Source organism: Xyrauchen texanus, chromosome 7, assembly GCF_025860055.1.
Source record: "Xyrauchen texanus isolate HMW12.3.18 chromosome 7, RBS_HiC_50CHRs, whole genome shotgun sequence".
Taxonomy (NCBI): domain Eukaryota; kingdom Metazoa; phylum Chordata; class Actinopteri; order Cypriniformes; family Catostomidae; genus Xyrauchen; species Xyrauchen texanus.
The window spans coordinates 25,548,516-25,574,908 of NC_068282.1; the positions used below are offsets into that span (position 1 = coordinate 25,548,516).

General features: G+C 39.5%; 2 protein-coding genes across 2 annotated transcripts in view; one reads left to right on the forward strand and one right to left on the reverse strand.

Moving 5' to 3' along the window:
- The window catches only part of LOC127646447 (transmembrane protein 131-like), a 95,416-nt gene extending 73,011 nt beyond the window's left edge, over positions 1–22,405 (forward strand). The window contains exons 12-41 of the mRNA XM_052130114.1: positions 2,223–2,331; positions 2,696–2,804; positions 2,947–3,100; positions 3,200–3,370; positions 3,664–3,774; positions 4,188–4,322; positions 6,612–6,716; positions 6,833–6,919; positions 7,176–7,328; positions 7,501–7,576; positions 7,678–7,792; positions 7,892–8,030; positions 8,721–8,830; positions 8,958–9,030; positions 9,177–9,328; positions 9,412–9,554; positions 12,377–12,560; positions 12,738–12,923; positions 13,517–13,672; positions 13,755–14,200; positions 14,317–14,501; positions 14,630–14,760; positions 15,210–15,328; positions 15,426–15,581; positions 19,623–19,779; positions 19,975–20,090; positions 20,185–20,269; positions 20,362–20,465; positions 20,549–20,691; positions 21,355–22,405. Of these exons, the coding sequence (XP_051986074.1) occupies positions 2,223–2,331; positions 2,696–2,804; positions 2,947–3,100; positions 3,200–3,370; positions 3,664–3,774; positions 4,188–4,322; positions 6,612–6,716; positions 6,833–6,919; positions 7,176–7,328; positions 7,501–7,576; positions 7,678–7,792; positions 7,892–8,030; positions 8,721–8,830; positions 8,958–9,030; positions 9,177–9,328; positions 9,412–9,554; positions 12,377–12,560; positions 12,738–12,923; positions 13,517–13,672; positions 13,755–14,200; positions 14,317–14,501; positions 14,630–14,760; positions 15,210–15,328; positions 15,426–15,581; positions 19,623–19,779; positions 19,975–20,090; positions 20,185–20,269; positions 20,362–20,465; positions 20,549–20,691; positions 21,355–21,624 (4,380 nt within the window). The 3' untranslated portion in view covers positions 21,625–22,405. The remainder of the gene's footprint in view (positions 1–2,222; positions 2,332–2,695; positions 2,805–2,946; positions 3,101–3,199; positions 3,371–3,663; positions 3,775–4,187; positions 4,323–6,611; positions 6,717–6,832; positions 6,920–7,175; positions 7,329–7,500; positions 7,577–7,677; positions 7,793–7,891; positions 8,031–8,720; positions 8,831–8,957; positions 9,031–9,176; positions 9,329–9,411; positions 9,555–12,376; positions 12,561–12,737; positions 12,924–13,516; positions 13,673–13,754; positions 14,201–14,316; positions 14,502–14,629; positions 14,761–15,209; positions 15,329–15,425; positions 15,582–19,622; positions 19,780–19,974; positions 20,091–20,184; positions 20,270–20,361; positions 20,466–20,548; positions 20,692–21,354) is intronic.
- A 199-nt stretch (positions 22,406–22,604) lies between these two features.
- si:ch211-201h21.5 (uncharacterized protein LOC555526 homolog) lies at positions 22,605–26,272 on the reverse strand. The gene is made up of 6 exons (XM_052130115.1): positions 26,231–26,272; positions 23,955–24,157; positions 23,671–23,856; positions 23,425–23,536; positions 23,067–23,203; positions 22,605–22,964 (listed from the first exon to the last, which is right to left on the reverse strand). The coding sequence occupies exons 1-6, from the start codon at positions 26,241–26,243 to the stop codon at positions 22,608–22,610; spliced, it is 1,008 nt and encodes a 335-aa protein (XP_051986075.1). The 5' UTR covers positions 26,244–26,272; the 3' UTR covers positions 22,605–22,607.
- Positions 26,273–26,393: the final 121 nt, after the last annotated feature.

The window sequence follows — 26,393 nt, forward strand, 5'->3', positions numbered from 1 at the left end:
ATCCCAGATTCTTCTGCAGAACACAAGCAAATATTTTTAGAAGAATATATCCATACAATGCAAGTGAATGGTGACTAAAACTTGGAGCTTAAAAAAAAATAAAAAAATAATAAAGGGCATCAAATAAATTAATATTATCTAATTGATTTTGGGTGAGAACATATACAGTTGAAGTCAGAAGTTTACATAAACTTTTGCCAAATACATTTAGTCAGTGTTTCACAATTCCTGACATTTAATTGTAGAAAACATTCCCTGTCTTAGGTCAGTTAGGATCACTGCATTATTTTAAGAATGTGAAATGCCAGAATAATAGTAGAGAAAATTATATATTTAAGCTTATATTTCTTTCATCACATTCCCAGTGGGTCAGAGGTTTACATGCACTTTGATAGTATTTGGAAGCATTGCCTTTAAATAGTTTAACTTGGGTCAAACATTTTGGGTAGCCTTCTACGAGCTTCTCACAATAAGTTGCTGGAATTTTGGCCCATTCCTCCAGACAGAACTGGTGTAACTGAGTCAGGTTTGTAGGCCTCCATGCTCGCACACGCATTTCAGTTCTGCACACAAATTCGGATTGAGGTCAGGGATTTGTGATGGTCTGTCCAATACCTTGACTTTGTTGTCCTTAAGCCATTTTGCCCAACTTTGGAGATATGCTTGGGGTCATTGTCCATTTGGAAGACCCATTTGTGACCGAGCTTTAACTTACTGGCTGATGTCTTGAGATATTGCTTCAATATATACACATTATTTTGTTGATGCCCTTATGATTACCTTATGATGCCATCTATTTTGTGAAGTGCACCAGTCTCTCCTGCAGCAAAGCACCCCCACAACATGATGCTGCCACCCCCATGCTTCACAGTTGGGATGGTGTTCTTTGGCTTGCAAGCCTCACCATTATTCCTCCAATCATAACAATGGTCATTATGGCCAATCAGTTCAATGTTTGTTTCATCAGACCAGAGGATATTTCTCCAAAAAATAAGATCTTTGTCCCCAAGTGCACTTGCAAACTGTAGTCTGGCTTTTTTATGGCAGTTTTGGAGCAGTGGCTTCTTCCTTGCTGAACAGCCTTTCAGGTTATGTTGATATAGGACTTGTTTTACTGTGGACATAGATACTAGTCAGCCTGTTTCCACCAGCATCTTCACAAGGTCCTTTGCTGATGTTCTGGGATTGATTTGCACTTTTCGCACCAAACTATGTTCGTCTCTAGTAGACAGAATGCATCTCCTTCCTGAGTGGTATGATGAATGTGTGGTCTCATGGTCTTTATACTTGCGCATTATTGTGTGAAGAGATGAACGTGGTACCTTCAGGCATTTGGAAATTGCTCCCAAGGATGAGTCAGACTTGTGGAGGTCCACAGTTTTTTTTCTGAGGCCTTGGCTGATTTCTTTTCATTTTCCCATGATGTCAAGCAAAGAGGCATTGAGTTTGAAGGTAGGCCTTAAAATAACATCCACAGATACACCTCCAATTCAGTACACCTCCTATCAGAAGCTAATTGCCTAAAGACTTGACATAATTTTCTGGAATTTTCCAAGCTGCTTAAAGGCACAGTTAACTTAATGTAAACTTCTGACCCACTGGAATTGTGATATAGTCAATTAAAAATGAAACAATCTGTCTATAAACAATTGTTGGAAAAGTTATTTGTGTCATGTACAAAGTAAATGTCCTAAATGACTTACCAAAAGTATAGTTTGCTAATATGAAATCTGTGGAGTGGTTAAAAAAAAAAAATGTTTCAATGACTTTTGACTTGAACTGTAACTCCTTTTTCCACTATTAATCTTGCCATTGCAGTCTCTAGGCACAATCATGATTTCATCTCGATTACACTGTCTAGTGCTTGATGCATACACAGAGTCCACTAGGAAGTGTAATCGAGCTTGAAATCATGATCGCCAAGGAGACTGATGATGTCAAGATTTATAGTGAAAAAGGAGTTATTTTTTGGTCTGTTCTCACCCAAAACCCATTGGATCGCTTCAGAAGATGGACTAAAACACTGGAGTCATATGGATTATTTTTATGCTGCATTTATCTAGACCAACAGAGTTGAGATATTCTCCTAAAAAATTTTGTTTGTGTTCTGAGAAGTACGTACGTACACACCTTGGATGGCATGAGGATTGAGTAAATTATTAAATTATGAGAATTTTCATTATTGTGTGAACCATTACTTGAATATGTTTTGTTTTGTACAGAGTGTTCGGCCAACTCCATCTAATGAAGCTGTCGCAGTTGAGTTCAAGCAAATCACGCTAAAAGCAGGAGAGAGCCGATATACCAAAGTCGCAAGTATTAGTTTTGATGGTAAGCACTGTCCTTTTCAGAGGTATCAATATTGGAACAGGATTCCTTTAAGCATGACTTGTGACTTTTTCAATCCAGAATGGCCTATTGTGGAGTCTTATAGATTACCCATCAGTTACTTCTCTGTATTGATTTGATGATTATATCAGCAAAATAATGAGGCATCAGCCCCGGGGTGCAGATTCTGTGTGGGCCTATTATTAACTCAAATGTTATGAGTGAGCTGCTTCAAATCTTCAAAGTAGCTAAGCAGCTTTTTTTGCAGGACATTATTGTGTATGCTTATTTTTACACATCCGTATTAATTGTTTTGCATTGAGGAAAGTGTTTGTTTACAGATGTTCGTTTTGTTTGATGCTTTCAGCTTCTAAAGCAAGAAGATCAGACCAGTTTTCTGGGAAAATAACAGTGAAAGCAAAAGAGAAAAGCTACTCAAAACTTGAAATCCCTTACCAAGCTGAGGTTTTAGAAGGGTAAGAATTCCTCATGTTCACCAGTGTAGATTAGATTTGGCAACTACAGAACTATGGCAACTAATTCACAGTGTATTTCATATGATGCTTAGGTGACAATTTAAAGCTGCCATTTTTCTGTTGTCTTTCCAATGTTCCACAGGTACCTGGGCTTCGACCACACAGCCACCCTGTTCCACATCAGAGACAGCCCAGTAGATCCAGTGGACAGGCCCATCTACCTCACCAATACCTTCAACTTTGCCATACGCATCCACAATGTGTCTTTGCCTGAGGAGGCCAAGACTATGTTCAATGTAATTCAGTCTTTCAGACTGTGAATGATGGTGTTCAGACTTGTGAGCTGACTTTTGTGGCCCTTTAGACATGATGTTTGTTCTTTTTTTTTTTTTCAGGTGCTAAATTTCAGTACGCCAGTACTTATCCCTCCCAATGAGTCGCGCTACATTTTCTACCTACTTTTTCGACCAGTACGACCCTCCATCCACATCGACAGCAACATCCTCCTAATCACCAATGCATCTAAATTTCACCTGCCAGTCAGGGCCTACACAGGCTTCCTGGAGGTACATTAAAACTGCTACAGACACAAACATTTCTGCATGTTAATGAAGCCTCCTTCCACATAAATTCCACTTTTTATGTCTTTGTTTGTTTTCAATGTTGGAACATTCAGGCAAGGCAAGATTTTAATATTAAAACGATGCCCAAAAATGCTGTCTAGGTAGGCAGCTCGGTAGATTTTGTGTGCCCTAGGCCTACATATGACAATGAGGTCATATTTAACTTTCTTTCAGTACAGAGACCGTGAAATGGTCAGAAAACTGTTAAGGTTGCTGTTTTCTATCTCATTTATTAGCCCATTGTTCTTCCTCCTTGTCCTCGAGAGCACATCTTGGACTTTGGTGTCCTAAGTGCCACAGACACCAGCAGTTTGGTGTTTGTGGTGTTCAACAGCAACCCAATAGAGGTACGATGTCAAAAGACAGTGTGTATATATATATATATATAGTATATTTGTGACATATAGTCACATATAGAAATTATTTGAGTTTTACATAGTTTCTTTTAAACCTGAAAGGTTTTATTTACCAAAAATAAATATTCTGTCTTCTACTCACCCTTATGTGGTTTCCAAACCCGTATGACTACTTTTCCTCCTGTGGAAAACGCAAGAAGTTTTGTGCTTTTTCCCCATCCCTAACATTCTGCCTGACAGTCTACTTTTTTTGATCCTTCTGATAGAAGAAAGTCATACGGGTGTGGAAGGACATAAGGGTGAGCAAAAAAAAATTACTACATGGCATTGGAGTGAGCAATAAGGACAGAAAGGCCTTTTCTCTATTATTGTGTTGTTTTAAGAAATATATTTTGTTCTTGCAGTTGGAGATAAAGTCATGGTTGGTGACAGGAGATAGTCTGTCAATGGAGTTGCTTAACACGGAAAGAGGGAACAGAAGTGTAGCACTGAGCAGAATCCGAGAACTCCAAAACACCTCGGCTGCCCAGTACAAAACTGTAAGAGTGCAGTTTTCAATAAATCACTGTTACTACTGTCCATTACCACAACTTGTGTTTTATAAAAATCTAGCAGGTGTAAATTTTTCCTCTATCTTGTAGTGGTCTTTAAACATCTGTTTCAAAGTATTAAAATACTTCACAATATTTTTCTTCCAAAAAATTGCTTTTGAACTGGTCGTAACATGACATTTTCTGGGTTAATTAACAGCATGCCACAGAGTCTGTAGATGGAGCTTTAACTGATAATATTCTGTAACAAATATGTTTATCTGTATCTCAGAAATATGAAGTTTATATACCTTCTTTGGTCAAGCACACTGGAGTGCTTTGTAAAATGTGCAAATGTTGTGGTCTTAATTCACATGTCATGGTTTGTAAATTATTTCTAATTTTTTTTATAGATTAGAAACGTCATAACTTTATCAGTAATTGTGCTACTAAAAGGAGCCATATATTGCAGTCCCAGTATACAGATTTGATTGTATCTGAAGGCAGTCATATGACTTCTGACAAAATCCTTGCAAGTCCGTACTTGCGGTTAAGTTGCAGAAGTATTGCAACATTGTGGTTGTTGGGTTCCTGCAAGGGCAGAAGTTATGATCAAGCATTTATTGTGTAAAAGGGGCCGAAAACCATAATATAAGGGATATACTAAGCTGGGTGAGGCACATTATATTACATATAACATTACATTTACATGCAAGCTACTCTGACCCTGTTGTTTTCACCTGAGACAGCAGAGGGAGTATGTTATTCCACACTGCTATTTTGACATTGTGACATTCCAGTAGGCTTGTGGTTTATGCCTTTTTCATGCATCGATAATCTGAAAATTTCACATTGCTTAAAAAATATATACCCGTTGCACAATAGAGTTAGTTTTTTCAAACATATTTCTCAACACAACTTTGGTTAAGTGTGAACATTAAAGGGGGTCTCACACCGGATGCGTCTGGCAGACATCATGGCACATTCTAAAATTTAAAATACTTATTTTCTATGAAGGTACAATGCACAGCGCAGACTCGCCGTCTTTCAATGCTGCTCATAAATCTGCAGCGCCATGGAGCGTAGTTTTCCATTACAATTTGACAAATCGTTATCAAAGGACAATGATTATTAACTCAAGCCATAACTGGATGATCTATGTTGTATATGTATCTTTCATATAGACTACACAATGTATTTTCAGTTACAAGTATATATTTTTGGGGTTTTACAGCTTGAATGAAATCTCTTCAAAGACACAAAAAGAGAAATTTCATAATAATTTCTGATCATTCAGTTTGCGCAGTTTAAACAATTTTTAAACACTAACTTGCATACTCTTGAATGTCACTTTCATTTTTGTAGAAGTAGAAAAAGCTTCTATAGTTGTGTCATGCGTCTGGTGCAAGGAGTTCTAAAATACCCATCCTATGTTGTGATACCTGTGCCTTGTGACCTGCTTCAGTAAATGTTTTATCGCCCCCTTTTGTTCCCCCAATGCTATTACGCCAGACATTACACAGAAGAATGTTAATATATTCATGCCTCAAAAATATATTGATAAAATAATGTGCCAATCAATAATCAACTTATCGATATTTTATGACATGCCTACATTCCAGTATTTAATGATCAGTATAGCCAGGAGCACCTTATTGTAAGGGGATTCCCTGCATTTATACCACGGGTCTGTTGAATGCTTCATTCTTATTGGTTCACGGACGTTCTAAGGTGTGCATTTATTTTTCAAGTAAATGCGCGTCTATAAAGTAGTTCCAGGTCTTGACCGAATAACGGTTCCATATCAATTCGCCAAATTATTTCAGTTATTTCAAAGTAAAACCACAACAAAATAAACATATAAACAAAGTCATTGGTTAAAGTAAATCAGTTAAGAATGTCAAACAATGTCTAAAATATCTTAAATTTATTTCAATTTCGGTTAAAACGAGCCCTCGTGCACCCTCGTCTCCCCCACACTTACACACTTACACTCACACACATACGCACACACACGTACACACATATTGAGACTCGAGTTTCGAAAGCTGCACATCGTGACCGCATTACCACCTCGGGTGTGCATTTTCAACAATTTAGTGGTCTGTTGTCAATTATTCCTTACATATGCCATGTTTTCCATGTTGTAAAAGTGAATAGAAGACTTGATGGGATTTTTTTTCCTTTTCATGCAGTTGTGATCCAGCAAGCATGTGTGAAAAGCAGGATGCCTACAGGACTGTCATTTGTATGTGTAGGTGATCATAACTATAGTGTTTCTGATCTGTTTCCTTGCAGGTAATCTTAGCCTCAGGCTATTATGCAGCGTTTAAAGTGACTTTGGTGGCTAAAGCTTTAGAAGGAGTCTATGATGGAGCAGTACACATTACAACAGACTATGAGGTATGTGGTCCATCCAGAACCTGTGAATTTGTGCATGTGGATCTCTATTTCAAATACCACAATAGCAACCATCCGCAGTGCTCCCCAAACCTACAGTTTATCGGTATATTTTACAGATATTGACCATCCCTGTAAAGGCTCTCATAGCGGTAGGAACTTTAAGCTGTTCACCCAAACACATAATTCTTCCCCCTTCCTTTCCGGTGAGTTTTCTTGTATTTAATTCCAGTATGTTTTTCCATTTAAAAAAATAATAAAAATTGAATAATGGTTCAAACGCACCTGTTCTACCACCAGGCACTGTTTGAACACAACTCTGTGTGTCCAGCACCATGTACATACTTAAACTGTTTTGCAAACCACTGTTATTTTTAATGACAAGAGAGACCATTCATTAGATAATTTCTTCAAGCCATTCAAAGTACATCAGCTATGTATTTTAATGTGTTTTGTTTATAGGGAAAAGTAGTTCACCAAGGGTTCAGCATCCAGAGTTCATTTTCACAGAAAGTAAGGCTTCAACAAATTCGTTCTCTCACCGAGGATGTCCGGTTTTACTTCAAACGACTTCGCAATAACAAAGTGGAGTTGGAACCCAGACGAAAGTCCAAGGTGCCAGACCAAGTACAGCTATATAAAACCGTACTAAATCAACTGAGTTAAAATGCACCTGCCTACAGTGTGTTTGTGAACTACAACAATACAAGTTAAAACTAGCATATTTTGAATTAAGTTGTGATTTATGTCTTTGAAATTAACCTCAGATTTTTTTCTCATATTCCAGATAGCAAACATTTATTTTGATGCTAGCTTGCAGTGCGGTGATCACTGTTATGTGGGATTGCCGTTTGTGCTGAAATGTATGTTTTTTGTTCAATGCTTTGAGTCTTTATTTTTTTTATTCTGAATTGTTTTTTTATGTGCTTCACTGAATATGCTTCCTGTATGTTTTTGGCTGCAGCGGAGTCCAGGCCTCATGGTTTGGTTATGCAGGAGGACATATGGGATGCTGATGTAGATCTACATCAGCGGCTCCTGAAAAGATGGAGAGAGCTCAAAGAGCAATCAGGCCTTGAGTAAGTCTGCTACTCTCTGAGCTTGAAAGCAGATTCATTTTGATAACCACACAGTGAATGTTTTGCATAATTTTGTGACCATGATTCTCGTTTGTTCAGGGTTGAAGCTTTTTTCGAAGTGAACACAGATCTTCAGAAGAACGTGCAGGCCAGAATCTCAGCACAGCTTACGTGGCCCTCGCTGGTCAACTCATCACAACAAATTCATTTCCCTCTCACAAACACCAACAGCTCCTCTGTAAGTGTATGCAAGTGGACATATTTATTTATGTTTTATTTTATTTTAATTCCTTTCTCCCCAATTTGTAATGCCCAATTCCCACGACTTAGCAGGTCCTTGTGGTGGCGCGGTTACTCACCTAAATCCGAATGGCGGAGGACAAGTCACAGTTGCCTCTGCTTCTGAGACAGTCAGTCCATGCATCTTATCACGTGGCTTGCTGTGCATGACACCGCGGAGACTCTGCATGTGGAGGCACATGCTACTCTCCGCAATCCATGCACAACTTACCACACACCCCACTGAGAGCGAGAACCACTAATCGTGAACACGAGGAGGTTACCCCATGTGACACTAGCCTCCCTAGGAACCGGGCCAATTTGGTTACTTTACATGGCACTTTAACAAATAAACGAACGGTCATAAAATGAAATATTTTATTAAAATAGAAGCTAGATTTATCAGAGAGATACAAAGGATGTGAAACTACCACGGATGTGTAGATAAACTGTACATTTTACAGTTTAGGAAGACAAAATAGTTTGACAAAATAAAAAAAAATATTGCACAAAAATTTTTGACCACAGAATGCCACTATTGACCAATTAGAATCAAGTGTTCCATTGGGGCTGTGTAAAAAAATAAAAAGAAGCTATATTTTTACTCAAGTAAAATATATTGTCCTGATAGAACTTTTGTCTTTCAAAGGAAGAAGTAGTGATTCTAGAAAACCCTGCCAACGTCCCAGTCTATGTTCAAGTTCTTCCTGTGGCTTTTTACCCGAATCCCTCAGTGTTCACAGGAAAACTTGCTGATAGGTAAATCACCACTGAGTGAAGAAACATGAGTGAATGCTTTGTTTCATATTGGTATGATGTCTTGTTTTACAACACACTGATTTCTGAATAGCAGGTGTCTGATGTCTCTTTTCCTTGTCCCTTAAAGCTTCCAAGTAGAAATGTTGTCTAACATCAACATTGACATAAATACACTGGAATTTCAGGTCCAGAAAAACCAAGTAAGTACTTTTTGTTACCCTGATCTGACATTTTATTGTATGGTTCAGACAGCTTAGCTTGTTCTACTTGACCTTGCACATTTATTTTCATGATCCCAGGTTTTGCTGTCTCTAGGCAGCTAATGTTTTATTTATTTGTGTGTCAGTCTTCAGTAATAAAGAGCTCCACAGGATTTGCTGAAGGGTTGATTCGGCCCTATGTATACAACTTACTCCTTATGCCTGGGGAGGTGAAGTCCTTCAATGTGAGATTCAGACCCATCAACAATCACAGTGTCTCCTCTCTGCTGGTCGTCAGGTGAGCATAATGTGCCAAATGAACAATCTGAGTAGAATGGCAATACAATCCCCAATTTATCATTGTCATTCGTGTTTACACAGAAACAACCTGACTGTAGTAGATTTGATCATGGTCCATGGTCAAGGCACCACAGAGAGTCTGAAGCTAGCTGGTAAAGCCCCAGGTCTTGGCAGCTCATTAAGGTTTAAACTTACCGAGACATTCCTCAGAGACTGTTTAGAAGGTGAGCATCCTAAAACATTAAGTAGAAATAAGAGTAGTTTTTAGTTGACTTAAAAGGGGCCGCAAGCGATTTTTTTATTTATTTATTTTTTTATTTAATTTTTGTGAAATGGTATATAGAAAATATTTCTTCTCCCTGAAAGATATCACTGAAATAAGTGTCCTGGAATATCTCACTGGTCTCTGTGACAACACCAGACTGTGTTAAATGCAAACTAAAATGTGACTGATTGTTTAATCAGCCAATCACAAGACTTTGTGCATTCGCCTGACAATCATTTTGCACGTTCTTAGCTGCTTTTCCACTATCGGGCCAGTGTGAGCCAGGCCTATCAACTGGCCAGCCGGGGCCAATAGCCCCAGACCTTGAGCTGCGAGACCAAAATCGATCCACGTTCCCACCATCGGGCCAGTAGCCTCGCAGTGTTGCCCTAAAACCTACCTTTAACACGCTGCCCTGGTGCCAGCGTCACACACCCCGCCCATTTAACTTATCTTGAATTTAGAGTTTAAAAAGCCTGAATCAAGATTGAAAGTATTTTAGTACTTTTAAAACATGAACAAATAGTTCCTTTCCTTTAAAACTTAAAATACTGTTTATTAAAGTGCATTATGATCCATCAGATATGTACTGGGACTAAAAATCCACCCAGAACAGGGCAATAGTGATACCAGAATAGAAATATTCATAATTATGCTTGGCTAAAAATATTCTACATTAATACTTTATTTTTCTAAAATTGTTTGGTCACTGATTACATCAAAGTATGTTTTTTTTTTTGTGTGTATGTGTTTTTTTAAAGTACATTTTAATGGAAGTGATGCTTATCCATTTCAATAATGAAGCTCTACTTAAATTTTTGATGAAATCAAATTAGATATTACATATGACATTAGGATTATATTTCTCTATAGCATTATTTTACATAATAGTCAGCGTTTTATAGTAGATAGTATTAATTAGGATTAATATTGCATTAAAACCACTGTAAACTTACATTTTCTCTTGGGCAGAGCAGATGCAAGAACCCTTAACTCTTTAAGTCTCACTCCTGGTGCTCCTTGTATTACAATCGCTTACATGGTGACAAAAGGCTGTGATTTATTAAAGTGAGCTTTATTAAAGTGTGCTTGAACAGACATTACATGTTAAATCATGTAGATCTATTACCATGAGGATTGCTGACCCTTTTGCACTTCCGTCAGAGTGAAGCGCATGTGTGACTCAGCCTGAGCTGGGCAGAAATATGAGATGATGGTACATTTTATTATATCACAGTTCTGATTGCGAAGTGTATCTTGAGCCCTTCCCAGATGTTAACTACAGTTGCAGTAAACTTGAATCACATTGCAGAGCAAATCAGCAGTCAGCAATCTATCTCTTAAATTACTGTCATATTAATGTTACATATTTTAAATAGAATAATAAAAAAAATATATATATATATATATATATATATAAAAAAAAGAGGATATCTGGATTAATTTCCCCTTATGCTGCACGTGCTTCCCTCTCTCACTCAAGGCTTGTGCAGGAAAATGTCCATTCGCTAGACAAGCAAACTCAACAAAGTAGTTATGAAATCACTTCAGTGGTGGTGCGGGAAACGGATTTCCAAACGTTTGAAAGTCCCTATGGAGGTTTTCACATTTGAGTCATCTTTAAATCTGTGCGTGCTTGTATGTTATTTTTCCGCTGTGCAGGCATTTTCAAGTGCAGGATAGCAGCCTCAGGTCAGTCAAGTACCGTCTTTCACCGGACCATGATGACATTTAAATTTTGCTCATAAAAAATGTATGCTTTTAAGTAGCCTAGAAAATGAATCTTAGCCTAGGTTTAGTTTTTATCTGCTGATTTAATAAGGCTATATTCAATGAGGTGCAGACTGCTTAACTGGATAAACTATCTTTTATTCTGTGTGCACTTCATGTTTAGAATACATTAGGTTTGTTGTAGGCTACATCATAGGCCTATTTTTTCTATTCTATAGCTTTTTTTTTTTTTTTTTACATCCTAACTGTTATTGGTTAACGTTTTTATCAAACAGCTGTAATATTAGATCAATGGCTAATGCACGACTGCGCGTTGTGAAATACGTGCGACTTTTCAGCAATTTCTTTTTTTTCTCTTGTAGATTTTGCTTGGCCTACCTGTTAATTATTTTCAACAATGTCCTGATTGTTTTAATATATGAAGTAACTTTTGCTTGGTGAATTCCATTTAGAACAGGCTGGGTTTTGCTCTATTGGTCCTACACTATTCATTCAATTGTTTTCAATAAATTTCCCTTTAACGTTGATTCAGTGAAAGCTCGTATCATGTTCTTTATTTAATGTACAATGATTATAATGCAAGGTGAGCACGTCGCAAATGAATGCCCCTTTTCAGTGGAGTTTAGCGTTGGATTTGAAAATGATTAAGTATTTTAAATTGGTCACACAAGCACTGTTTTCTAAAGGTTTGTTTCTTTTTAGGCTAGACGACTTCAACATTTTCATTCAAACGTCAGTTAAATTAGTCGTTTTGCAGATCCCTAGTTACACCCCGAGTCATTGCATGTGCATATTCACAAAAGCCATTTCCTTTAGTAATCTCTTTAAATGGGCCTTTTACGAGTTTTTGTTAAAATTATCCCCATAAAAGACTGGTAATTTTAAAGAATTACAGACTCCATATTTCAATAAGGACTATAAGAAGCTTTTTCTCTCCTTCAGAGCATGTTAAATGTTTTCATTATTTTAAACTAATTTGAGATTTCATGCCTTTTTATTAAAATAATCATGAAAAAAAAAAAAACGTATTTTTCTCAATGTGTCTTGAAGTGAAATCCAAGGAACCAAACTTTACCCTTCGAAGGACTTTCAGGCTGGAGAATACAGGGCTTCTTCCAATTTACACCCGATCTATGGAGATCAGTGGCAATGCATGTGAGGGCTATGGATTCAAAGTTCTCAACTGTGAAGAATTCACACTCAACCCAAACACTTCAAAAGACCTCATCATACTGTGAGTAATTTTATTACTTTTTAAAAGAGTACCAGTGCAGCACTTTTTTTTTTTTTTTTTACTGTTATAGATGATTAATGTTTTTACCTAAAGTCCTATCCATGAGTTTGACTTCAAAGACTAAACATGAATAAGTCTGACTGTTATACAAACCTATTATCTCCTGATTTCATGCAGGTTTACACCAGATTTCACATCATCTCGAGTGATCCGGGAGCTGAAGTTGGTGACTGCGGGGGGCTCAGTGTTTGTGTTCATGCTGAATGCCTCATTGCCATATCACATGTTGGCAGTGTGTGCAGAGACTCTTCCCCGGCCCAACTGGGAGCTTGAGCTCTACATCATCATCTCCCTCATTATGAGGTCTCATTTCTCATATCCGATTTCTTGTATCTGATCACTGTTAGAAAAGATTTCTGAAGCCTGCTTTGTTCACACTGTACATAATTTTGCTTAAGCTTGAGCTTTGTCAGTTGACTGTCTTCTAGAACAACTGAAAGTAGTAAACTGTTAGTATGTAACACCCTATCTCTCCCCAGCCCCCATGGTGTGCAGCCGTTGATATTGCATACACCTCTGTAAATGGGTAGTTGTGTCCCTGATAAGTGTTTTACATAATCATACCTAAAAAAAAATTTCAGACTAAAAAGGATTTCAGAAACTTTTATTAAAATCAGATTTCAAACCATATTAATCATGTTGAGTCAAATTTTATTTCACTATCCATCCTTGTCTGGATTTGTGAATTGATTGTGAACAAAGCCTAAACACCCTGGGGTTTACAATCATTCTTTCCATAGATATTGTGTACATTTTGTATTGTTAATAATGTATGGTGTCTCTATTTGTTGATTGTGTATGACCACAATGGTGTACCAGTTTCCCGAATGGGTTCACTAAAGTAGATTGCTAAATCTCTCTATCAATAGATGATTAACAATCTGATATTTCTCTAGCTCCATGTTCTTACTGGTCATCGCCACAGCCTATCTGGAGGCCCAAGGAATATGGGAGCCCTTCAAACGACGGTTGTCTATAGAATCTAACTCTCCCATGGAGACTGGAAAACCATTTGATCTCAGGGAAATTGTACGAATTCAAAGTGATGCTAAGTAAGTGAAGTTATTTTACATTGTTACGCTATGTGCCACAATTTTATGTGAAGAGTTTTAAAGAGTGTTTTATCTGTTGCAGCTTAAATGATTTTGCTGACTCAAACCAGAACTCCACAAGAGGAATGTACGGGTCAGGCGGTGGCGGGCGGGTTGGGGGACGGCATAGTGGTCTGATCTCCAATTCTAATGGCATTCTGCCAGAAAGCAAGCCCAGATCTGGTTCAGGCCGCTCTGGATCTATGCACTCCTCCACCTTTTCGCTCAATAAAGATAGTGGCCAGGGACTCAACCAGCTGACAAACCGTAAGGCCCGGAATTCCAAACAGCAGCAGCAACACCAGGGCTCAGGCCTCCAAGAAGACCTCCAGAGCTCAGGACCCTCACAGTCCAACAGGTCCCACAGTACAGAGGATCATGATTACAACAGACTCCTGGTTGCCATGGATAAAGACCTTGACAGGCCTGAGTCTCCTGCCATTAATGTGTCTTCTGAACAGAATTCACAACAGTCATTACAAAACAAAGGTAATTCAGATGCTTTGGGAGGTAAATGGTTCAAGTACGTGTCCCAGATGTTGTTGTAATTTGCTAAATGCTGAATATTACTTGTAATTTACTTTAGTGTTTTTTTTTTTTTTAAGTGCTTGAAATAAAAGGGAAAGTGAAGACTAAAACAAAAGCTCTTAAAAAAAAAGAGGAGAAAGAGAGGAAAACAAAGGGAAAGACTCAAGGAGAAGATTCAAAAGAGCCACTGGCAGACAATGATGACTGCTCCTCTACAACCACAGAGACCTCTAACCCAGACGTGGAGGCCAATATTAAAGAGGTATGCACATATATACATTACACTATCGCCAAAACATTCCAAGAACTTGTTTTGTAAGGCATATATTTTATATGTTCTATTTGATTATATTGTATATATTATATTGTATAATATGTCATATTAACCAGGAGCCAGTGAAGGTGAAAGGCAAAACCGTGACAATGGACAATGGAAAAGAAGAAATCTCTCCCTACCCTACCAAACCAAAAAATAAGAAACAATTAGCCACAAAGAAGGAGAACCAAGCGGAGAAATCCAGGTTTGTTCAGTCTTTAAAATTGAAGTTATTTTTCACTAGACACACCAAATGGATTGTTTGTTTGAGTGGCCTGACTTGGCTGGACATAATAAAATTGGCTCAACCAATGGCATAAGTTGGGTGAGGGATGGGACTAGCTCTTTGTCCAAGCAATGAAAATGAGGAAGGAGTGTTTCATACGTGTTTGACAATAACTTTTTCCAATTCTGTTTAGTGATGCAGAACAAACTTGTTTTTAATATTTTTTTGCCTATAACATAGGATACTGATTATGAATAAAGACCATTTCTACACTGTAGGCTTAAATGTAGGCTCTATTTCTACATTTCTACACAACAGGCTTAATGCTAATGTTTCTAGGGGTGGCCAGAATGTCAGTCACAATCTTAAGTCTTCACAAATATTTCTCTAATCATAGAGTCATAGTTTCAGTGTCTATTTTTCTACAGTTCTCTAGAACTCCCTTACGTCACTCCCCTGGAAAAACAGGATAAGCGCAAGACCTTCACAAAAACCCTGGCCAATACAGGACTTCACAGTGTCTCCAAACCACGGTCTCTGAGCAAAAGTAAGTGTCATATGTCAGCTTTTCCATTTGTTTTTAGCTTTTAAATCTCAAACTGATAACACCTAGAACCTGTTTTGAAACATTATGTCTTCCATAGTGGTCAGTGGGAAGATGGGGGATGAGCGGCCATTGTCACTTGGAAAGTTTCTTTCCAATGGCACCATGCAGGAGCTGGGCCATAGCAGTGGATCAGAAGGGGAGAAAGAGTCTCCCCCACCAGAATGGGATGTTCCCCTCAGCAAAACTGGCAACCGTAAGTAATGACTCTGGAATCATTATATGAGCCCGTTTTACATAATTACTTAATTAGCATTATTTAATTGTTAACGATTAGGCATGATACTGGATTTTTCTGTTCTTTGAAGCTCATCTCAAACATAGTTGTTTTCCCAAGCAGGTTCATTTAATGCAAACTGGATTAGACTGCATCTTTATAAATGGCTACATTTATAAATGTATAAATGTAGCCATAGGCATGTGACGGTATTCAGTAATACGGTTTATCACGTAATTAACATGTACAACATAGTTATCATATTAGCTTTTAGGCAAATTTTGTTAATTTTTCTGATCGCGTAGTAGTTTTTTTTAAATCCACGAATCAAGATTCACATGTGGCACAAATGACACTCTGATGTAAATAAAACCAACGTGGACCAGAAGCTTGGCTGAAGGAGGAATGCAGCTGCCCCTTATCCTCCTCCTAAAAAGGTTAAGTCAGAAGTGTGGAAGTATTTTGGGTTCCATAAAAATGCAGAGGGATTTTTGGTTGAAGATGGTTTTCCTTTGTGTAAAACGTGTGGCAGAAAAGTGCCAGCGAGAAACGGGAACATCTCCAACACGTTCGCTCCCCTGCGGGACAGGTAAGTTGTGACAGTTCTTGTGACAGGCATATTGACCATCTAAATATAATTAATTACGGTGATAATATTGTATACCGTGTATGGTGATGTGGGCGTAACCGAGCGATGTCTGTGGAGAGTGAGGCCAGGAGAGGAAGAATGGTAAGGATTGACACTTTTGGGAAATTATCTCTAAAAGCTGTTCTGTGATTCAGTGAGAGCTAGAGAGGGATAAAAAGGGTGTCCAGACTGCCGGAGGTGAGAGAGAGAGAGACGCACAACACTGACTGTGATCATTCATTTTATGTTGTGCTAAAAACAGTTTGTTGGATGACGCTGAAAAGTGTAGAAATAAAACATGTGATATGTTTTATTACACCCGATCTATGGAGGTTCCTCCAGAGAGAGTTAAAGAACCTTGTCACAGTGGGGCCAAAACCCGGGATTATTTGAAGGAAACGTCGTCATTGAGTCCTCGCTGCTGGCTGATATCTTCAAGACCCTTGCCGGCATCCACCAGGCTCAACATCAACATGAGCCTGCGCATGGAATAGGAGCAACGATTCCAGGCACTGTTCCAGGCTCAAAAAGTGGTCCAGTAGGTTTTACAGAGCTTAGTACCCCAGGAGGGGTATTCCACCCTGAACCGTGACTACGGCCACGCTTGCTAAGATGGGGCAGCAAGATGACCCTGAAGCATACATTGAGCTGTTCGAGTAGATGGCCGAGATGTGCAAGTGGCCGAACACCCAGTGGGTGGTCCACATACTGCCGCTGCTGACTGGGAAAGTCTAACTCACAGCCCATCAACTTTTTGTCAACAACCTGGTGTACGAGGATCTGTATGAGAGCCGTCTTGCAGTGGGTCAGCCCTTTTGGCTTCCGAAGGTGGATGCTGGCTGAAGATCGTGACACAGAGGAGATTCTTGATCTGGTCTCCAGTTCATTGCGTGGTTACCGAAAGGAACAGCAGAGTGGGTCCAGTGCCACCGACCGGTGTTGCTAGATGGGGCATTCCAGCTGGCTGAGAACCATATGGCAGCGTATTCAGAGGTCATCCTCCGCAGGCTGGTGAATCTGCTGCTGAGGGAAACCTGGGCATTACCAGGACCAATGCCCCACATTGGAGGTGGAGACTTTGGTCCGAGTCCCCGACACGCCACAGGCCATCCCCGATCGAGCAGGAGCATACCAGATACCTTTGAGTATTAAGGAGTTACATATCAAGCCTTGGTGGATTCAGGCTGTAATCAAACCTCCATTCACCAAAGCTTGGTTCAATCGAGGCTTTGGATGCAAGCCGATGGGTGAAGGTAAGGTGTGTGCACAGGGATATCCATAGTTACCCTATAGTGACAGTCACTATTCAATTTTGGGGTCAAAAACATAGTGTCTCACCCATCCGTTAATCTTGGGAATGAATTGGCCGGCATTTACTACCTTATTAAGGGGAATGTGTGTGGATGGGTCCTACAACAAAGCTCATCTGTGTGTGGTGTGTGACTTGCTGGCTGGGGAGGTGGAGCCAGGAGGACGTAAGGGAGGGAGAAGTCTCGGCTTCCCCAGCCCTTAGAGGATTCCCTGCTGGGGTTTTCTATATGGACCAGACACAAGACGAGACCCTTAAACATGCCTTTGATCAATTGAAAGTGATTATTGATGCCTCCAGCACTTGCATATCCATATTTTTCAATGATCAAGGATCGGTTGTATTGAGTGATACAGGATGCTCAAAGGAGGATACAACCCAATTGTTAATACCACAGAGCTGTTGGGAAATGTTATATGAGATGGCTTATTATAATCCAATGGCAGGTCACTTAGGGCAGGAAAAGACACTGAACTGTGTAATGTCCTTTTTCTGGACATTAGAGCAGATGGCATGTGGGCATCGCTTTGTTCACGGGTGTTGACCGTGCGCCGTGCTCTACATCCTACTGTAAAATTGGGAGGAGGGACCTTCAAACAGCAAAAATTAAATTCAATGCGTTCTTGGCCTTGGAGCAAAACTCCACACATTGGGGCAAATAACACAGGAGAATTTGCTTCAGGCCAAGAACTTCAAAGGCAGCTGTATAATATGGGCTATGGGAATTTACACCAGGAGATTAGGTCCTTGTATTGCTCCCCACATTGAGCTCTAAATTAATTGCCAAGTGGCAAGGGCCCATTGAGGTCACATTGAGAGCTGGGGAAATCGGTTATGAGGTTAAACGTAGGGATAGAGGTGGAGCATGTCAGATTTACCACCATAATCTCCTAAAGCTGTGGAGAGAGGCTGTCCTGTGACTTTGGCAATGTTTTTTCCAGAGAGGGAGGAGCTCGGACCAGATGTCATCGTAAAAGCCACTGATTGAGTCATCCTGATGGAGGCCACCTCTCACCGTCACAAGTCACGGAGGTGACCAGGTTGCCAGGAAACTTTTACGATGTGTTATCTCTTCCCGGTCATACGAATCTCATAGAGCACCATATCGAAATGACCCCAGGGGTAGTGTTATGCAGTCCCTACCGATTACCTGAGCACAAAAAAAGCGGTTCGGGGTAATAAAGAATCTCATAGTGACTGGTGCTAGTTTCAAAGAGTGATGGCTAAAAAGGGGTCACCGGATCCTGTCACATGGACTGAGCCATGCCAGCAGGCATTCACATGGGTGAAAGCTGCAATTTGTGGTGTGCTCATGCATTCCCCTGACTTCTCCCTTTTTTGTTGCAGACGGAAGCGTCGGACAGGGGTTAGGGGCTCTATTATCCCAGATAGTGGAGGGGAGGAGTGCCCCATGCTGTACATTATTCGAAAGCTCTCGGTGGAGAGTCGAAGTACAGCACGATAAAGGAGTGCCTGGCCATAAAATGGGCAGTCCTTACCCTCTGGTACCATCTGCTTGGGAGGGTCTTTACCTTCTGTTTGGACCACGCCCCGCAGTCGCAGGCCGGATGGTCCCCCAGTGGGAAATTATCTCTTACAGCTGTTCTGTGTTTCATGGAGAGCTGGAGAGGGATAAAAAGGTGTCCAGACTGCCAGGGGGGGAGAGAGAGACGCACAAGTCTGACGTCTTCATTAGTTTTGTGTTCTGCTGAAAGGCAGTTGGTTGGCACTGAAAAGTGTAGAAATAAAACTCACGTTGGATTGTTCACGCAGCTCCCGCTTCATCCTTCAGAGAGAGTTTATCATACCGTGATAAAATCTTCAGCAATTAATGTGATGTGAAAATTTGATGCGTCACATGCCTATCCAGCCATAACAGCTCCATTCGTTCCATTACTGTTAAAGTAGAGGGCCATGGGTGACAAAATTAACATGATAAGAAGATCTGGCACATAACCTTTTTATCTTGTTTACTGTTGCACTTTGAAGTGCTCTGGACTTTATTAATCACTTGAGTCTATTGATATGTGTTATTTAAACATGGTCAGTTTATTATGTTTCGTAATCTCATATTTCTTATTAGAAGCAGACAGTCTTCAGCAGATATCTATGCAGACCATGTATGCAGACCCCTTCCTGAAAGGACCCAATTCGGTTATCTCCAGAACTTGTTCCCCACCCCCAACCTCCCCAAACCTGGTGGCTCGCGGAAGCTACAACAGTGTGTTCCACATCAGCAGGTAATTCAGACACACAAGACTCAAAACATACACTTCTCATACACCTCTCAATGTGCACAGAAAAAGTTAAAAACAAACTACATTTGGGTGTGTGAAACCAAGGCATTTGGGCAATCCCTGTTTTTATCCAGCTGTTTTTAAAATGTAAGGGAGATCCATATGTGATTTATTTATTTTTTATATATATTTTTATAGCGAGCCTAATTTAAAGAAGGCTCCAGGGAATAAGCTAACCAATTTGGCCTCCCTGCCTGGTCAAAACGGAAATCCAACTTTTGCAGCTGTAGCTGCTGGCTATGACAAAAGCCCTGGTGAGTTTGTCTATAAAATATGTTCCTAATGGATAAACTTTAATGTTGCTTTGCAGCATGCAGTCATTGTGTGTGTGTGCGCTTGTTTTCACAGGTGGTAGTGGCTCAGGTAAGATGGATGGCCTGGGGAAGATGACACTGTCTCACATGACATCAGTGGAGAGTGATGGTTCTGACAGGTGTGTTACCTTAGCAATGAAACATTTAACTTTGTCTCTTCTTTTATACAAATGTATATTACATGTACATGGTGTTATTGTGCATCTTTTAGTTCTGGACTCTGGAGCCCAATAGACCACACCAACAGCCCCAGTTTTGGTCCGGTTAATGCTTTCTCTACTTTTGGACCCAACAACCCGCTCAACCTCTCTGGAGGTACGCAAAAGCCGACTGACTCAAATTAAAAACAATAGTTTACATATAAATTGTATATAAAATCTCTGGGTATTCTTTGTTAGTTTTCAGAGGCATGACTGTTCCAAAGAGTTCAGAGCCCCAGCAGAGCTGGTCTGATTACACTCCAGTATCCCCATCCATTTGGGATTCTGAGCCTTCAAATTCTTGGGCTAGTAGCACTGGATCCCCAGCAACTCCAACAACTGTAAGACATTCCCTTGCACAATCAAGCATTAATATATAGCAGAGATTGATAAGATCATACCGTTGAAGAGTGCTGAAATCAGGTTCTCCACTCAACAGACACTTTTTCATTCCAAAGCATAAACTTAAATCCAAGGACACTTAGCGGTGTGTTCAATTCCCTAACCTCCCGTAATAAACTTAAGGCAAGTAGCGCATCCCTTATTGTTTGTGCTGCCAACATGCCTAAAGTCATGCAGCTTGCTGAGGAAGGGAGTGCTGTTACTTTTCTAAATGATCAGACTTATGATAGACTTGCATTGAAGGAGGGAACCTAACCACCTAGAACACCCTAGTAACCAAATAGTAACACACTAAAAGCTACTCTGGAGTCCTTATCATTTGCATTACATCCTGGCAACCACCCACAACACTCTAACATTGTGATGGCAATTTCTGCATTGGTAAAAATCGAATTACTATTTATAAACGTCATTTTTAAGCTCTTTGTATATTAAGATAATAAATTATTTTATGAACTTTTTTTAATTGTTTTAAAAGGCAAGGAAATACTTCATGTTCAAAATTGAATTCCCCTCAGTTCTATAAAAATTATCTTCAGTGCAGATAATGTTTCTATGCTGGTCAGGAGTTTACCATATTCTCTCTTTTTACCCGTCTTTAGTCCATTTTGGGGAATGCACGCAGTCCCTGGTCCTTCAGCAGCTCCATCTGGTCTACAGGAAACGACTCCACTCTGCACTCCTTCAACCCTCCTACTTCCTCCACTCTCACTGACATAGTCAGCCACACTGCGCCACCCACACCTTCCCCCAATGACATGGGCCACTCATACAACCCCTGGAGCATGGGGTGGTCTCCTTCACTAAATCGCTGGAACTCTGAGCCATGGCCAAACAGCCCCAACAACAACAACAACAACAACAGCATCTGAGACAGAATAGCCCCATTGAGCGACAGAAAGTGCAATGGTTTCTAATCTTATTTTAGTTCTCCTGGTTAAACAGTACTTTGTGTACACCAAGATTATTTTAATGAGGAAAATTCATAAATTGTAATGTAAACATGTACACTGGAAATCCAGTGTTGCATGTCCAAGTCCCCCTCAAAATTCAGACCTATTTATACTGATGGGGTATGTTACAAATTGCCTTAAGTTCAATTTTAAATGACAATGAATGAAAGATTGAAGACATTGGCTGAATTCTATCGCCCTTGTAGGGATGATATTCTTTACGATTTTAGAGATTTCCTGTTTTGAGTAATACTGCATTGTTTGGAATTAAAGTATATGTCCCAGTATTACTTTAAGATGCAGAGATACTCAACTTTAAAATAAGCACTTTGCATAAAACCCCACTCTTACGGATCTATTATTTTGGTTTAAGGATTTAATTTGAGTGCATTTGGCCACAAATGTTGGTACATTTAACATTCAGAAAGGGGTACGACAATGATTTTCATGTTAATTAGGACTGTAATGTCGTCTTCCCCTTTAAGTCAAAGCCAAATGGTAAAAGCTTTAAGGATTTGAGATTTTATTTTTTAATTGACCTATGCTTAAAATGAATAGCTTTATTTGCTGAAATTGGCTTTTAATTTGAGAGAGCTTCCATACATTTTTATGTGCATTCATTTGTCCCTTAAAGAGTGAAGGATTGCTCACATTGGTTGAAATAAACATATCAGGCTGGAACATTGACTTAGTATTTTATTTCTACTTAAACTTAATCCTGCTTAACATAACAGTTGCTCGGTCAACAGTAAATATGCATGGAAAACGTGGAAGACACTGCATTTGAAGATGAGCTCATGTATTCCAAAATGGAATACTTGTGCAATGATTAATTGTTGATTATCTTCTACAGATAATAAAAGCCACCCTTTTCTTAGATTCTTTTTAAAGAAGCTTCTGTCTCATTCTAATTGTAGAGAAGCTGTGAGCATGGAGCTGAACTTTGTAAGGTCACAGGTCTTCATCACAAACACATAATGGCCCTTCTTCATTATGTTGGCTGGGTCCAAAACCATCATGCCTCTTCCCAATTCCCCTTGCATCTCCACCCGTACAGCACACTCCAAACTCTCTGTAATCACACTTCTGTCTACACAAGCTGCTACAGCAAAAGCATCATAGGGTACAAACCCTTGCCCAAACAACACATCTCTGTTGCTGATGCCGAACTCTCTAGAGAAGGCCCAGCACTTGGATGTTATCTTCTTCATGAATCGAGCAGCTGATGTATCCTGATTGACCAGCTTATCAAAAACCTCCTAGCAAAAAATTTAACATATTTTGGAACATCAGCTGCAATATTTGCACAATAGAATATGTAAATGAAAGCCCTCATTTTGCGTTTGATACACAAGTCTTACCCAAGATAGTTTGTTTCTGCAAGTAAACTCCCAGGTTGCGATGTGTGTTGTGCAGGTATATTCCTCCAAAACTATGTAAGCTGATTCAGCATCCATCCTAAAATTAAACTCTGCACATGGGGTCATATTTCCCATGCCTGTAAGATAAACAGCGGTCATTATGGGAAGATCAAACTCTATAAGAACCGTGTACCTCAAGTCCTGATTGGAGTAAATGCCTTGATCTGTGCTGTTGTCTAGACAGGCTTGGTCTATCTGAGCCATGTACTGAGAGACATGCAAAGTAACATTTCTACCCAAGTGTGCACATTGCCTGGTTTTTCACAGCAGCTTTAATAGTATGGAGTAATTTTATTACCTTCCATATTACCGCCCATAATATACAGATCCTTGAGTTTCTGAGGAAAGGTGGGATCTAATCTAACAGCCAGAGCCAAGTTAGTAAGTGGACCAAGAGCTATGAGAGAGACCTGTGTATGAGTAAACAAACAGGGCTGTGCATTCCATTGTCAACCACAAGATGGCAACACAACATTAACTTATATTTAGATATCTTAAACTATTTATTTTCATCCTTTAATTAATTAAATGGTTTATTTCTTACCTCTCCCTGGTTTTCTTTCACCAGTCTTAGCATGGCATGAACGGCATGCTCTTTCGGTATCTGCCTCTCCCAAATATCAGAGTTTCTGTCCTCCAGAACATCTCCCAACCCATCTGTGCCAAAGTGATCTTTATATGGCTTCACAGCTCCAACTAGAGAGCCTGCAGAACCTTTGAAGACCGGAATCTGAGGAGAAACAATACACTTTATGGCTCCATATTGATACTAATCTCACCTTAGTTCTTGACTTGAGAATGAACTGTTTTAATTGGTATTGGACTTACCTGGGTTTGTTCACAGACCGACAGAACGCGCAACACATTCTGACACACATTATCCACATCAGTGTTCCCAAAGCAACAGGTAATGCCCAGCACCTTCACATTAGGAGCTGCGAGAGCAACCATGATAGCCAGGGCGTCATCTATGCCACAGTCTGTGTCAATTATTAACATCTTGTGAGCCATGCTGCTTGGATGAAACCCTTCTGAAAACATCAGTTTGGTTAAACTATTTATCATTCATTAAAAAAAAAAAGAATTCTGGCTTATTTTATTTATTTTCAGTCATGAATTACTGTCAGTTATTGTATCCTGTCAGGTTCAACATCTGAGTATATGATTTTGATAGGATAAAATCAAAATACTAGGCTAATGTTAGGTTGAGGCACAGCGAAATTATATATATACAGGTGAAACTCGAAAAATTAGAATATGGTGCAAAAGTTCATTAATTTCACTAATTCAACTTAAAAGGTGAAACTAATATATTATATAGACTCATTACAAGCAAAGTAAGATATTTCAAGCCTTTAGTTGATATAATTTTGATGATTATGGCTTACAGCTTATGAAAACCCCAAATTCAGAATCTCAGAAAATTAGAATATTGTGAAAAGGTTCAGTGTTGTAGGCTCAAAGTGTCACACTCTAATCAGCTAAACACCTGCAAAGGGTTCCTGAACCTTTAAATGGTCTCTCAGTCTGGTTCAGTTGAATTCACAATCATGGGGAAGACTGCTGACCTGACAGTTGTGCAGAAAACCATCACTGACACCCTCCACAAGGAGGGAAAGCCTCAAAAGGTAATTGCAAAAGAAGTTGGATGTTCTCAAAGTGCTGTATCAAAGCACATTAATAGAAAGTTAAGTGGAAGGGAAAAGTGTGGAAGAAAAAGGTGCACAAGCAGCAGGGAGCCTGGAGAGGATTGTCAGGAAAAGGCCATTCAAATGTGTGGGGGAGCTTCACAAGGAGTGGACTGAGGCTGGAGTTACTGCATCAAGAGCCACCACACACAGACGGGTCCTGGACATGGGCTTCAAATGTCAAACGTCTTACCTGGGCTAAAGAAAAAGAGAACTGGTCTGTTGCTCAGTGGTCCAAAGTCCTCTTTTCTGATGAGAGCAAATTTTGCATCTCATTTGGAAACCAAGGTCGGAGGAAGAATGGAGAGGCACACAATCCAAGATGCTTGAAGTCCAGTGTGAAGTTTCCACAGTCTGTGTTGTTTTGGGGAGCCATGTCATCGGCTGGTGTTGGTCCACTGTGCTTTATTAAGTCCAGAGTCAACGCAGCCGTCTACCGGGACATTTTAGAGCACTTCATGCTTCCTTCATCAGACAAGCTTTATGGAGATGCTGACTTCATTTTCCAGCAGGACTTGGCACCTGCCCACACTGCCAAAAGTACCAAAACCTGGTTCAATGACCATGGTATTACTGTGCTTGATTGGCCAGCAAACTCGCCTGACCTGAACCCCATAGAGAATCTATGGGGCATTGCTAAGAGAAAGATGAGAAACATGAGACCAAACAATGCAGAAGAGCTGAAGGCCGCTATTGAAGCATCTTGGTCTTCCATAACACCTCAGCAGTGCCACAGGCTGATAGCATCCATGCCACGCGCATTGAGGCAGTAATTAATGCAAAAGGGGCCCAAATCAAGTACTGAGTACGTATGCATGATTATACTTTTCAGAGGGCTGACATTTCTGTATTTAAAATCCTTTTTTTATTGATTTCATGTAATATTCTAATTTTCTGAGATTCTGAATTTGGGGTTTTCATAAGCTGTAAGCCATAATCATCAAAATTATATCAAATAAAGGCTTGAAATATCTTACTTTGCTTGTAATGAGTCTATATAATATATTAGTTTCACCTTTTAAGTTGAATTACTGAAATGAATGAACTTTTGCACAATATTCTAATTTTTCGAGTTTCACCTGTGTGTGTATATATATATATATATGTGTATATATATATATATATATACACACACACACACACATATTGTTGACAAAATTCATGATCAACAATGTCAGTACAGTGGCCTCTTATGTAGTCATGTTGGAATTATCTATCAAGATTTGTATTAAGTTTGATAAGATAACATTCTGCAGTCTTCATCAAGTAAACACTTTATCTTTAGCATTTGTCCTTGCACGTTTAACAAGGGAAAACATACTAAATACAGTTTCATGGAACTACGCTTCAGTGTATTTAGTAACACTTTTGAAACTCTAATTGAACTAATGACAACTTTAATGAACAAGTGCTCACCTACACCGCTCATGCAGCTACCAGTCCGTTCAGTTCATTGACAGGTAGTTCAGCTTTGAAAGGGACTTTGGTTCAATCCATTTTCAACACAACCACGCTCTACTTCCAAAAGTAGAGGTTGGAACTATCTTTAAGGCAATCAATATTTTCAAAACTATCTACC

Bases quoted from the DNA above. Each gene is read 5' to 3' on its own strand.
- si:ch211-201h21.5 (XM_052130115.1), bottom strand. The intron at 23,204-23,424 runs GTAATAAAATTA...TTTATCTTACAG, and splicing joins TATGGGCGGTAATATGGAAG to GCATGGGAAATATGACCCCA. The intron at 22,965-23,066 runs GTAAGACTTGTG...ATTTTTTGCTAG, and splicing joins GCAGAAACAAACTATCTTGG to GAGGTTTTTGATAAGCTGGT.